The sequence below is a fragment of the Magallana gigas genome, chromosome 5 (assembly GCF_963853765.1).
Source record: "Magallana gigas chromosome 5, xbMagGiga1.1, whole genome shotgun sequence".
Classification (NCBI taxonomy): Eukaryota; Metazoa; Mollusca; class Bivalvia; order Ostreida; family Ostreidae; genus Magallana; species Magallana gigas.
The window spans coordinates 42872327-42885514 of record NC_088857.1 but is presented as its reverse complement, the minus strand read 5'-3'; the positions used below and the strand labels follow the sequence as shown (position 1 = coordinate 42885514).

General features: G+C 32.2%; 1 protein-coding gene across 4 annotated transcripts in view; it reads right to left on the bottom strand.

Annotated features, from left to right (window-relative positions):
- Positions 1 to 13188, bottom strand: part of LOC105323036 (uncharacterized) — a 37631-nt gene that overhangs the window by 21987 nt on the left and 2456 nt on the right. For all 4 annotated transcript variants that reach the window (XR_010714238.1, XM_066085611.1, XM_066085612.1 and 1 more), the window contains exons 2-3: positions 796 to 825; positions 651 to 704 (exon numbers count right to left, since the gene is read on the bottom strand). Coding sequence is in view for 3 of the 4 variants with exons in the window: in XM_066085611.1 (XP_065941683.1) it covers positions 651 to 704; positions 796 to 825 (84 nt within the window). In the remaining variant the exon portion in view is untranslated. The remainder of the gene's footprint in view (positions 1 to 650; positions 705 to 795; positions 826 to 13188) is intronic.

Here is a 13188-nt window from a genome sequence, read left to right as displayed (position 1 = left end):
AGATACAAATAGGCCTACTGCAACCATTTCATCGTTAAAATGGTATGGAGCTTTCGAAACAAGTCTAGTGATTAATTTTGAATTACCTTTCATATGAAATATGACATCTAAATCCTTTAATACTGTACAGTATATCCTATCCATTTAATATATCACTTTATTTATGTTGAACTGCTTGTCTATTAGTTTTATGATTTTTAAAGATTGATATATGCAATTTTATTAATTAAGAAAATTTATTTTAAAAAAGATCTCTTACAACCTGTGTATTTTTTTTTTCAATTTACATAATACAGTGTATTACTAGTACTACATTTGATAATGTACTTCTTTCATGCATTTTTCATGCCTTATACTCATTGTACTATGTATTATGTATAATTAAAATACTTTGAAAACTTTTCTGAATTTATTAATTTTAATAAGATAAAGAAACAGACTATAGTTTGTTGCACGTTTTCAAGAGTTGTCTCTCTTGGGGACAAAAATGAATGCTCCCAAGGGTTCATGACCCTAAATATTGAGTAGGCTGTGAGGTGTGTATATACATGTACCCCAGTGGCAGTAGAGGTAACTAGAGGAGCGATCGAAATTAATATGGCGACCAAATGCTTTTATGAATTCACGTCAGCTTTATAGTCTAGACATACTTGTGATTCTATGGAAGGACTTGTGTCTGCTATTGGCACACAAGTTTCGTAACCCTATAACAAAAAGGAATTAAATAATGAAATATAAACATTAAGGAAAGCAGTATTCTTCAAAATTAGTTTATTTACTATACATAAAACCTACCTCATTGGAGTAGCTGTCATATTGGTGATTCTGAAAAAAAAAAAACACACTTAGACATTTTGCTTACAATGGAAAAAGAATGTGTTCATTTATTACTTGTATCCATTTTATTATACCTTTAGGACCTAAAAGAGCAAAGCGGAAAACATTGAAATTAGACCAAAAAAATCTTCGGAGAAATAACAGTTGCAGATTGTAAAATTAATACTGGGAAAAGTTATTTGATTTTTAAAGGTTAATGCATACCATATATCCAGTGACATATGGTATGTAGTATATCAATGTAATGGTCGGTTTTAAATTGAAATAATACTTAATAGGATAATAATAAACGCTATAATGTTTGAACATAACATGACAGCAAATCAGTGTAAAACTGCTGTCCATGGTATGCGTACATCAAGAACTTATGATTAACTGAATTAGGGGAGCAAGCTTATACCGGTATTAATGTTTTACTTTTATAGAACGTTGACAACTTTTTGCTGATATTAGCTATGCTTCTTGTTTACAAAATCATTCCACAAAGCATTGATACACAGTTCAGGAATACCATAAATAAGAAAATGAAAAAAAGATACCGTTTTGAAATGTGCACTTAGTTATGACGCAGGCACACACACACACACACGCACACACACACACACACACACACACACACACATATAAATATATATATATATATATATATATATATATATATATATATATATATATATATATATATATATATATATATATATATATATATATATATTTCGCCCCAATATGGCCCCATCCTACCCTCAGAAATAATAATTTGAACAGAAATAAATGTTTATGCCCCCCCCCCCGCAAGTTTCAGGTGTCAAAACTGTTAAAGATTTTTCTCTAAGTAATGCTCTGTAATAAGTCAACCTCTCATTGTGACCCCACCCTACCACCAAAAATCAAACTTTGCATCTACCCTTCCTGAGAATGCTTGAACATAATACCTTACCTATATTTTTTAGATAAAAGATTTTAAAAGATTTTTTTTCTAAATGTTCATATCCAATAATTCGACCTCCATGTTGGTGTAACACTACCAAAGAATAAAATACTTAGAAAAAGAAATCAATTTTCACAAACTGGGGATTCTTCAACACAAGTTGAAGCATTTCTGGCCATTTAATTCAAGGAGATTTTCACGTCGGACGTCGGACAAAAAGTTACAATAAAAGCTTACTTGAGTTCTCAGCTAACGTGAGCTATTATCGTTTTACTAACAGCGTGCCAGTTTGCTTGTCGGGCCGTGCTAAAATTTTGTACGCTGATTTTCATATTACTCATCGATTGGTTGTTCGATTTCATTGACGTTAATACTAATTTGCATATCAAGCACAGAACCCAGAAACGCATTGACCAATGACATTACATGATTTTTTGGGTAGTGAATATCAACACGTGGACAGTCCAAAGCTTGTTGTTTGTTAAATGTATTAAATATATATGCCTAGAAATAAGTAATTATAGTAGTATGCCTAGACCATTTTACTGTTTAATATGCAAATTAGCATTCACATCAATGAAATCGAATAACCAATCGGTGAGGAATAAAATAATCGGCATTTAAATTTTTTACACGGCCCGACAAGCAAACTGGCACGCTGTTAGTAAAACGATAATAAAATGAAAAAAACCTTTCAAAGTTCACCAAGAGTTAAATATAACGCCATGTAATCAGACTTTCAGATTATTGACTTCACAATATTGCGTAACCGATACAGTAGTGATTGAAAAATGTTTTACGATTATCTGTCATTTTGTTGTTGGGGTTGGGGGGTTGGGGGTTGGGAGGGGTAAGTCAGTATCTTTTAACGCAATGCACATAAGTAATCTTTGTAATTTTCAAAGATAATGTTGTTATTGAAATAAAAACACTTTTTCTGATCTTAAATGAGTTATAAAAACGATTAACAGTTATTTGAGAAGACTTGTTCATACTGTTGGACTTACTTTACCCAGAGAGTACCCAAATGCAAGTATTATCACTTGACGCTAGAAGATTAATTTAATTTAAGAAGTGTTTTATTCAAGTATATAGATACAATGGAAAAAGAATGTGTTCATTTATTACTTGTATCCATTTTATTATACCTTTAGGACCTAAAAGAGCAAAGCGGAAAACATTGAAATTAGACCAAAAAAATCTTCGGAGAAATAACAGTTGCAGATTGTAAAATTAATACTGGGAAAAGTTATTTGATTTTTAAAGGTTAATGCATACCATATATCCAGTGACATATGGTATGTAGTATATCAATGTAATGGTCGGTTTTAAATTGAAATAATACTTAATAGGATAATAATAAACGCTATAATGTTTGAACATAACATGACAGCAAATCAGTGTAAAACTGCTGTCCATGGTATGCGTACATCAAGAACTTATGATTAACTGAATTAGGGGAGCAAGCTTATACCGGTATTAATGTTTTACTTTTATAGAACGTTGACAACTTTTTGCTGATATTAGCTATGCTTCTTGTTTACAAAATCATTCCACAAAGCATTGATACACAGTTCAGGAATACCATAAATAAGAAAATGAAAAAAAGATACCGTTTTGAAATGTGCACTTAGTTATGACGCAGGCACACACACACACACACGCACACACACACACACACACACACACACACACATATAAATATATATATATATATATATATATATATATATATATATATATATATATATATATATATATATATATATATATATATATATATATATATATTTCGCCCCAATATGGCCCCATCCTACCCTCAGAAATAATAATTTGAACAGAAATAAATGTTTATGCCCCCCCCCCCCCCGCAAGTTTCAGGTGTCAAAACTGTTAAAGATTTTTCTCTAAGTAATGCTCTGTAATAAGTCAACCTCTCATTGTGACCCCACCCTACCACCAAAAATCAAACTTTGCATCTACCCTTCCTGAGAATGCTTGAACATAATACCTTACCTATATTTTTTAGATAAAAGATTTTAAAAGATTTTTTTTCTAAATGTTCATATCCAATAATTCGACCTCCATGTTGGTGTAACACTACCAAAGAATAAAATACTTAGAAAAAGAAATCAATTTTCACAAACTGGGGATTCTTCAACACAAGTTGAAGCATTTCTGGCCATTTAATTCAAGGAGATTTTCACGTCGGACGTCGGACAAAAAGTTACAATAAAAGCTTACTTGAGTTCTCAGCTAACGTGAGCTATTATCGTTTTACTAACAGCGTGCCAGTTTGCTTGTCGGGCCGTGCTAAAATTTTGTACGCTGATTTTCATATTACTCATCGATTGGTTGTTCGATTTCATTGACGTTAATACTAATTTGCATATCAAGCACAGAACCCAGAAACGCATTGACCAATGACATTACATGATTTTTTGGGTAGTGAATATCAACACGTGGACAGTCCAAAGCTTGTTGTTTGTTAAATGTATTAAATATATATGCCTAGAAATAAGTAATTATAGTAGTATGCCTAGACCATTTTACTGTTTAATATGCAAATTAGCATTCACATCAATGAAATCGAATAACCAATCGGTGAGGAATAAAATAATCGGCATTTAAATTTTTTACACGGCCCGACAAGCAAACTGGCACGCTGTTAGTAAAACGATAATAAAATGAAAAAAACCTTTCAAAGTTCACCAAGAGTTAAATATAACGCCATGTAATCAGACTTTCAGATTATTGACTTCACAATATTGCGTAACCGATACAGTAGTGATTGAAAAATGTTTTACGATTATCTGTCATTTTGTTGTTGGGGTTGGGGGGTTGGGGGTTGGGAGGGGTAAGTCAGTATCTTTTAACGCAATGCACATAAGTAATCTTTGTAATTTTCAAAGATAATGTTGTTATTGAAATAAAAACACTTTTTCTGATCTTAAATGAGTTATAAAAACGATTAACAGTTATTTGAGAAGACTTGTTCATACTGTTGGACTTACTTTACCCAGAGAGTACCCAAATGCAAGTATTATCACTTGACGCTAGAAGATTAATTTAATTTAAGAAGTGTTTTATTCAAGTATATAGATACATTGAAATTGATTGAACAGCAGCCATAATGCCTATTTATGTTCTCTCCTGAAGATGTCGTCTTAATGATTGCAAATTTCTTATTTGAATTTTCAATTAAGAATGACTTGACAGTCAAAAAAATTTTGGTCGATGAAAAAAAGTTAAACATAAATTATCTAAAAACTTTTAATATACAGAAAAATAGTCATACCATTTCGAAAAGTAGATTTTCCTTGGTAACGTGCCCTGAAATGCGGCAAAGATTCTTGAAGTTCTCAATACAAGGACTTTTTTCTCTATGTGTCTTAATGTGTCATCTACATCCAATGAAAATACAGGCCCTATCTATGAGATTGACATGTGGTTATTTTTATATAGTTACCTTTGCTCCGTGAGAATTTCTATTTTTATTTCTATTGAAATTATTTCTTAGAAAACTGAATTGGTTATTGTTATTTTCATTACAGCGATCGTCAATAAAGTTTATGTCTGAAGTAATGAAGTGTACAATCATTAAAAAGTACTGATAATCAAAAATGTATCCTGTGATTATATACAACAACTCATTCATTGCAAAATGACAGCGCACATACATTATTTTTGAAGGAAGTGTATGAATTCAAATTTCTTTCATTAATGTGTTGAGTTCATCTTAGCTAAATGCTTAGTACCGATTTTGACGGTACTCAAATTTATTTCATTTGGCACTGTATTCTATATTTCTGCAAAAGGATATCTCGTACACTGAACCTCTGTCTATTTAAAAAGTTCTACTCTACAAGCTGTTACCCTGCTTAAGAAAAAATATCCCGTTTGATGACATTTTTTTAAAATAATGGTGAAGATTAATGTAAAATTAAACGTTTAAATTTTGAGAACGATTTTCAGGAATGAAGTAAAAAAGGGACATAAATGTATATTTGCATATCCATTGTTCTTTCCCACTGTAAGTCCATACGGAGGAACTGCAATTATATTTCTATAATCGCAATTGCTCTGTCTGTATACTATGACGTCATAAAGGTGTGACGTCATATACTTTTACATGACGTTAAAGATATAAACCACTATACGATACATCATGTGTTTTTCTCGAACTCCATAAAATTGATGTATCTAATTAAAACATGTCTTAAAATAACATTTTAAAGGAATTATTGTTATAACATATCATTGATTCTGCTCTGCTGGCATATTTTCCATGCGCGCTAGCGCGCATCATGGAATATGCCAACAGAGCAATTGCTATTCATAACGCCATGTTCACTAAATAACGTTGTTTATTTCTTAAATAATTGCAAACCTGTTATGAAAGACTACACTATAAATAACAAATGGTACATGTGAGAAGGAATAAGTTGTAGAAGTGGGGAAAACCTGGGGAGAGCACCAGTCTGTTTTTAACATTTTTCAAGTGGGGACAAGATATGTTATCTTACGTATTCTAAAATAAGCTGCAGTGGACTTTGGGCTTTCAACAAATCACACGGTTTTTTTTCCGAAAGTACTTGAGGTATCTGATAATTCTTAAAGGGCGGTAGAACACACGTAAAAATGCCCAGTTAAAATTTTACTAGCTATTCCTTACATTCTTAAATTGTCTTCTTTGAATTCAATTAGTCAACCTTAACGGCCGATTATGACACTCTTCAAAAAATCAAACTACTAGACTTTGACCTGTGCGTGCACGGGTTGACATTGCATATCGGACAATTACGAAATAGGTACATCGACACACCTTATTATTGACATTTACATAACAAAGCTATAAGCCTACAATAGTGCTATTGATTTCGCTACAATTTCCTTAGTTTGAATAATCTAACTGTGTCTCGGGAAAGGCCCTCATCACAGTTAGAATGCCTCCCTTATACCTAGCAGAAAATTGCAGAATCGCTCAGATACGATTTTGGAGAAAGTTAATGAAGTTGCCTTGAAAATTACAGTCAAATTCATCACAACAAACCTTTTTGAGACTGCAAATACCTTTCTACTAAAAAATTAATCCAGAGAATGGAAAAATTCAACACCTTTCCACCAACGTACACGTATTTTCTTTGTAAAACTGGGTCCGTAGGACATTATTCATTTTTACGATAAAACATATTCTATCTTCACTCTCCTAACAAATATAATGTAACTTTTGTGCATGTAATCAAATATTTTTTGTCATCACGAAGACAAAAGTAAGTACTTAGTTGAAATGTATATTTGTTATTTTATACTTTCTCTCATAAGAATTCATTAATATATATGAACAGAATTTATAGCAATTTACAGCAAAAGTCCAATGAAAATTTACCCGTATTAGTATTATAATTTCTAAGTTTATTCGTGCAGATGTGATATCGTGGAAACATAAACTAAAGATCCCGTTATCGTGAACGTAGCGCAAGATTGTAAAATCCTAACAATCCAGATGATTTCCGGGATTTTTAAGGAATTTTCGTTGATTATTAATTAGCGAAACTCAACTGAGAGAAAATAAAAACAAATTGGTTATCTTCAAGTACCAATGATGATTAAAATATATAAAACAAAAGACAGTATTCTTCCGATTTCTCGGTATTAAAGAACAAAATTTCGAGTCTATTATTCTAATATAGTAGTATAGATATATGAGTCGTCCAGACCTGTGGCAAATCATAAACCAAACATTTGCCTTTGTCATAATAAGTGTTTTATAAGTATTTTGGGACAAATGTTGGTGCAAGGCTATGATTTTTCCCAACCAAAAAATATTGCTGAAAATCAGCAAATAGAAAAAAAAACGTTTCGATAGATTTTTGGTGTAAATGGCAGTCGCACAAAAGACAAGTTGACAATTCGTTTTCCTCAATAAAAAATTTCGAATTCCTAATCAAGAAATATTAAAAAATGTTTGACATTTCCAAAAAAAAGTAATCCAGTTTGTTGAAATGTTGAGTTCGGTACTTTATTTTTAATTTAAAGATATGACACAGCTTACAATTTGGCAAAAAGAAAACTCCTTCAATACATCTAGTTATGTCTTTTTTGTTTTGGGAGGTAAAGCATCATCACCCAGAATAAAAGTTGTGTTTGGGAGTTTTGGAAAAAGTTTGCTCAGAATGTAGATTGAAATGGGATCCGTGTTTAAAAAACAGTTGTTAAATGTTTTGAATTATAACCATGAAGGTGTAAACGGGAAATTAAGAAGCCTCTTTGGAATGCATTCTCCAGAAAACAAAATAGTGTACTTCATAAGCGCCTAAAATATCGGTAATCTTCTATTGTCAAAGACATAATTTTGAAGTTTTTGATGTCTGTGCATTAGCTATGTAATTATCTGTATTTTTTTAAGAGGTGAATGCTGCTAACTCCACTTGTTTAGAATTTCACGGTTTACTGACGAGTGTGTATTAATAACAAAAAATCAATATATGATGAACAAAATCATGATTTTATCAAATTTACGTCATATATGTATTAAAAATAAACAGTTTTTATTACCTCATCTGAACCGAAGGTTCAAGTGAGCTTTTCTGATCACCTCTTGTCCGTCGGCAGTCCGTCCGTCTGTGTGTCAGTCTGTAAATTTTTCACATTGTTGACTTCTTTTCTAAAACCAATCGGCCAAATTTAATCAAACTTGGTACAAAGTATCCTTAAGGGAAGAGGACTCAAAATTGTTAAAATATTAGCAAAACCGTTTTTAAAGGGGGGATAATCGCGAACTAGTGAGTTCATGGTATGCGTCTTTAAAATGCCAAAAATTACAATAATTGTTTGTATATATAGTATATATATACAATAGTTTGTATTGTGTGCTTGTATATATTGTGAAAAAAATATTTTTCTCAAGAACCACGACACCAAAAATGCCAACATTCATACAAAAACTTGAATATATAGTGAAGATTCTAAATTGTAAAAATCCTGGCTCCCAGACAAAAACTGGGACTTAAGGCTGTGATCAAAGGAATCATGGATAGAATTCTTCTTCTCACGAACTACTATGCAACAGTTTAACAGTTTGATATATTACTATGCATACATTCTTGGCTTTTTTTAGATTTTAAATTGTAAAAATCGTGACCCCTGAACCAACACTGGCCCCAGAAGGGGATCAATGTTTACCATAGAAGTATATCGGGAAAATGTTAAAAAAAATTCTTCTCAAGAACTACTATGCTACTGATTTTGAGATTATTTTTATTAAAGCATCCTCAATTTGTGAAGATTCTTTACAAAATTCTTTTTTCAAAGTTAACATAAAAATCTATAGAGAAAAACTTTTTCTCAAGAACCGCAATGCAACAGTTTTAGGGATTACTATGCACCCATTTGTGGCTATTATAGATTCTTAATTGGTAAAACCGTGACCACAGGACTAATACTGTGCCCAAAAGCGGGGTTCAAAGTTTAACATAGAAGTAAAAAGGAAAAAATGTTTAAAAATCTTCTCGTGAACTATAAAGTTTTCAATTTGTTAGATTACTAAGTAAGCATTCTAAGATAGTGTTAATTCTAAATCATAAAATCTGCGACCCTTGATCGATACTAGGGCCCCAGAATATAGATGAAAATGTTTGAAAGTCTTCTTCTGGAGAACTACAGTGCTTCAATATGTGAGATAGCTTTGCAAGTATCCTTAAATAATGTATTGTAACTCTAAATTAATAACGCTAAAACGGAAGCCCAAAGGGGGGTTCAAAGTTAAACAAAGAAAAATATATGAAAAAAATGTTTAAAGATTTCTTCTCAGGAACTACAATGCTATATTTTGTGAGATTACTATGTAATGCTCCTCAAATAGTGTAGATTCTAAATTGTTAAAGCCAAACATAAACCATGGACCAATACTGGCGCCCCATAAAAGTTTAAAGTTTAGAATGGATATATCATATGCTATGAAATAAAAATACAAGAAACTGTTGTTCGGGTAAGCGATGTGGCCCATGGGCCTCTTGTTTAATTTCCCCTTGCTTTAGTCATAATAATTTTAAAATTTTATAACAAAATAATCTTGTAAAGTAACCGTTTAGACCCCCAACTGGTAACACTTTAATGTTTAATATTGGTTAAAGACAAGAATTCAACGTTTTAGTAATCAATACATTTTATTATGACATATAAACCGAAATATTCCGTTACACAAGGAATTTATATAATTATATTAACAGCTTGTCAGCACATTTCTTTTCAAACTACTGTAATCACCACTTTTTTTCATTGATGATTTAATAGTAATTTTGGTTCGAAGTTTAAGGAACAAGCAACGATACTTCTGTCATAGATTTTCTGGAAAGATGGACTCCGATAGGAGAGACATACTTAAAGACAAAATTAATAAATTTAAAACACCTTGATCTTAGATTTTACATCGTTAACACTATTGTCTGCTTTGTAAAATGCTTGACTGTCCTAACAAAAAAATTGTAATCGAGTGATTAATTATTCGACCATGACCGTGTTTGATAAAAACAAAAAAAAAGTTGAGTGCGCATGCGAGTTCGATATGTTTTTCAAAATGGTTCGATTCAATCTGTTCCCTACCTTTAGTTGTTTATAAAAATCATAAACATATTTAAAATACGGCGCCGTTCTGCACAATGACATGCAAGAGCAGTTTGCATGATCCAAGCAGGCCGAATTTCATGATAGATTTTTTTCCTTTCACAATATTTGTTTATTAACTTAAAACCTTTAAAATGATGATCTAAACAATAAAATACATAATCTAAATTCACAATATGCATTAAGATTGGCTAAAGTCTTTAAAATAGACCACAAAACTAATCAAAGGTTTGTCTGGAAATTTCATGCAAGTGTACACAACCTACCTCATAAACCAAGACATCGTTTAACGATGCACAACATGGCAGCTACATTAGGGTAACTCATCTTTGGGATAGAAACTTAACAGTACAGGCAACTACACGGCACATTTTGGGAAACCATGGAAGGCGCCTAAGTGGCCAGATAATGCGGAACAGACTCAGGGAGAGCGAATGTTTGCAAGACGACATTAAGTATGATCGGTGATGTCATCAAGGTACAAACAACTTCGGTTAGCTTTGACATCGTCTGAGATATAAACTTCGGATTAAGGTCGCCTTCTCTTTAGTGCTGAGTCTAGATTCAATTTGCGGCAATCAATTGGATGGAACCTTGAGTATAGCTATAGGAAGGGGGAACGTTTTAATGGACCATGTTTGATCGAACGAGGGCAAATTGTTCGTGGCTCAGTAATGGTATGAGCGGGAATATCATTACAAACAAAATCACGATAAGCACTATTCACTAAAACCTAAATGCTGCGAGGTATTAAAACCACATTCTTTTGAAAATGGCGATTCCGCACAATCTTGGAATGATTCTGATGCAAGAAAACGTCACTCCACACACTACAAAAAAACCAGCAGATGCTGCAGCAGGGACAAATTATTTATATATTTAGCTTACTTGACAAGCATTCATGTAGTCCTGAACTCAATCCTACAGGGCATGTATAGGACGAGATAGACAGGCGAGTGATGCAGCTTCTCCAGCCACAGCATTTGGCGGAACTAAAGAAAGACCTCATTAACATCTGGAATAACCTTTCATATTTTTTGATTCTGTGATAAAGTCCTTTGATAAATTATGATTGCGTTTCTTTTACTCTTTACTATTCTTTATATATGTACTTAATAACAGTTATTGTCAGAATCATTATAATTTAATACAAACAGTTACTATAAAACAAGCATTCTGAAAGTATTGCATAAGCAATACACGTTCCCTACCGGTTTGTAGAAATTTGTGAAAACAATTCACTGTTATGCAGAATATCATTTCTTACCGTCTCAACAGACCAACCCACCCGATAACGAACCCGATTGTAATAATACAAAAACCCTGTCGATTAAATTTACAACACAATGCTTTACACTATTTTACAGAACTTATTTGTTTGTTAGAAACAATAGAAGGAATGGTCCAAGTAATGCACGATAGTATTACTGACAACATACTTTTCTCGTTTATTTGATACACACCGAGCCCGATAACAAACCCAAACATTAAAAAATTGGAACATAAATAAATTAATTTTCTCAAAAATATGTAAACCAGACGCTACAAAAATGTAGTCTTGATCTGTAGTTTGCCATTTTGAAGCTGTTCAGCAAATTTAATATTATTCCTCAAAGGCAAAAAGAAAAAAAGTGTGCAAAACTGAAGTGGGACAGACAGACAGACGGGCTCAGAGGAAAGCTATAGTCCCCTCCGGTGAAAACCGGTAGGGGACTAATAACTATGGGGTGATAGAAATGTTGACTAGTATAGTATCTCAGTTAAATCTTTGATGCTAATTTGTATGAGGTAATGAAATCGTGTACATCATTAGTTCATTTCTTTATAAGAAATCACAATTTTTGTATTTAGTATAACTGTAGGCTTAATATTGGAGACGAAAAAGTTCTATTTATACATCTCATATAAATGTCTCCTTGAAATTTCAATTTTTTTCTAAATGATTTTCAAATATGCAAATTACTCAATTTTGATTGTAATTTTACGGAGGTGTCGCTTATAGTGTCACACCTCTTTCTTGTGATATCCCAAACGAGAAAACTGTTTGTACAGATTCTTGGCAATGCGTAGTATACGATTTGCACAAGTGGTGTAACCTTCACAAGTCCAACATGACTGGAAGCCCCCATCACAAATGTTATAGCACTGATCTACACAGCCATTAGTTGTACTGTTGTAGCAATGTACTCCAGAATCTGTTTCATATCCTAATCCCGATTCTCTATTTCGACTTACCCTAGTAAAATTGTAAAAACCAGCAGAAATATTCATAGTACTATTTTTTCAACAAGATATGATAAAGTTTAAACCAATGTGTGCATGCGTGGCATGCGTTATTGTGTGTATCTGTGAGAGTTCGTACTTTCGAACCTGACATTCCTGAATCGGCTCGTTGTTCGAACTATCATTTTGTTTGTCTTGTAATCTTCAAACATTTCCCACAGCGTGGATTTTTATTTATGTAATTTAGTTCATGATTTATTCTTCAGATCTACGAATAATTTATCACTTTGTGTTTTCGATTCATTTTTGATGGACGCAATAGCAGTTGTTATTGCACCGTCAACCAATACCTTTCTTTTTTGTTGTCTTTAACAGTTTTCATCTGTTGTATCTTTATCCAACATAATTGTACAGCATTGCAGTTTTTTTTTAAATTCCAGTATTTGAAATTTGTAATAAATAAATGACATTGTTAGACAATTTAACCTTATTAATTGATTGATCATTTCGATGCCACACACACTGTATTTTGCATACGAATATCTAATTAAAGTTGATTTGCCCTCGTTTATTTT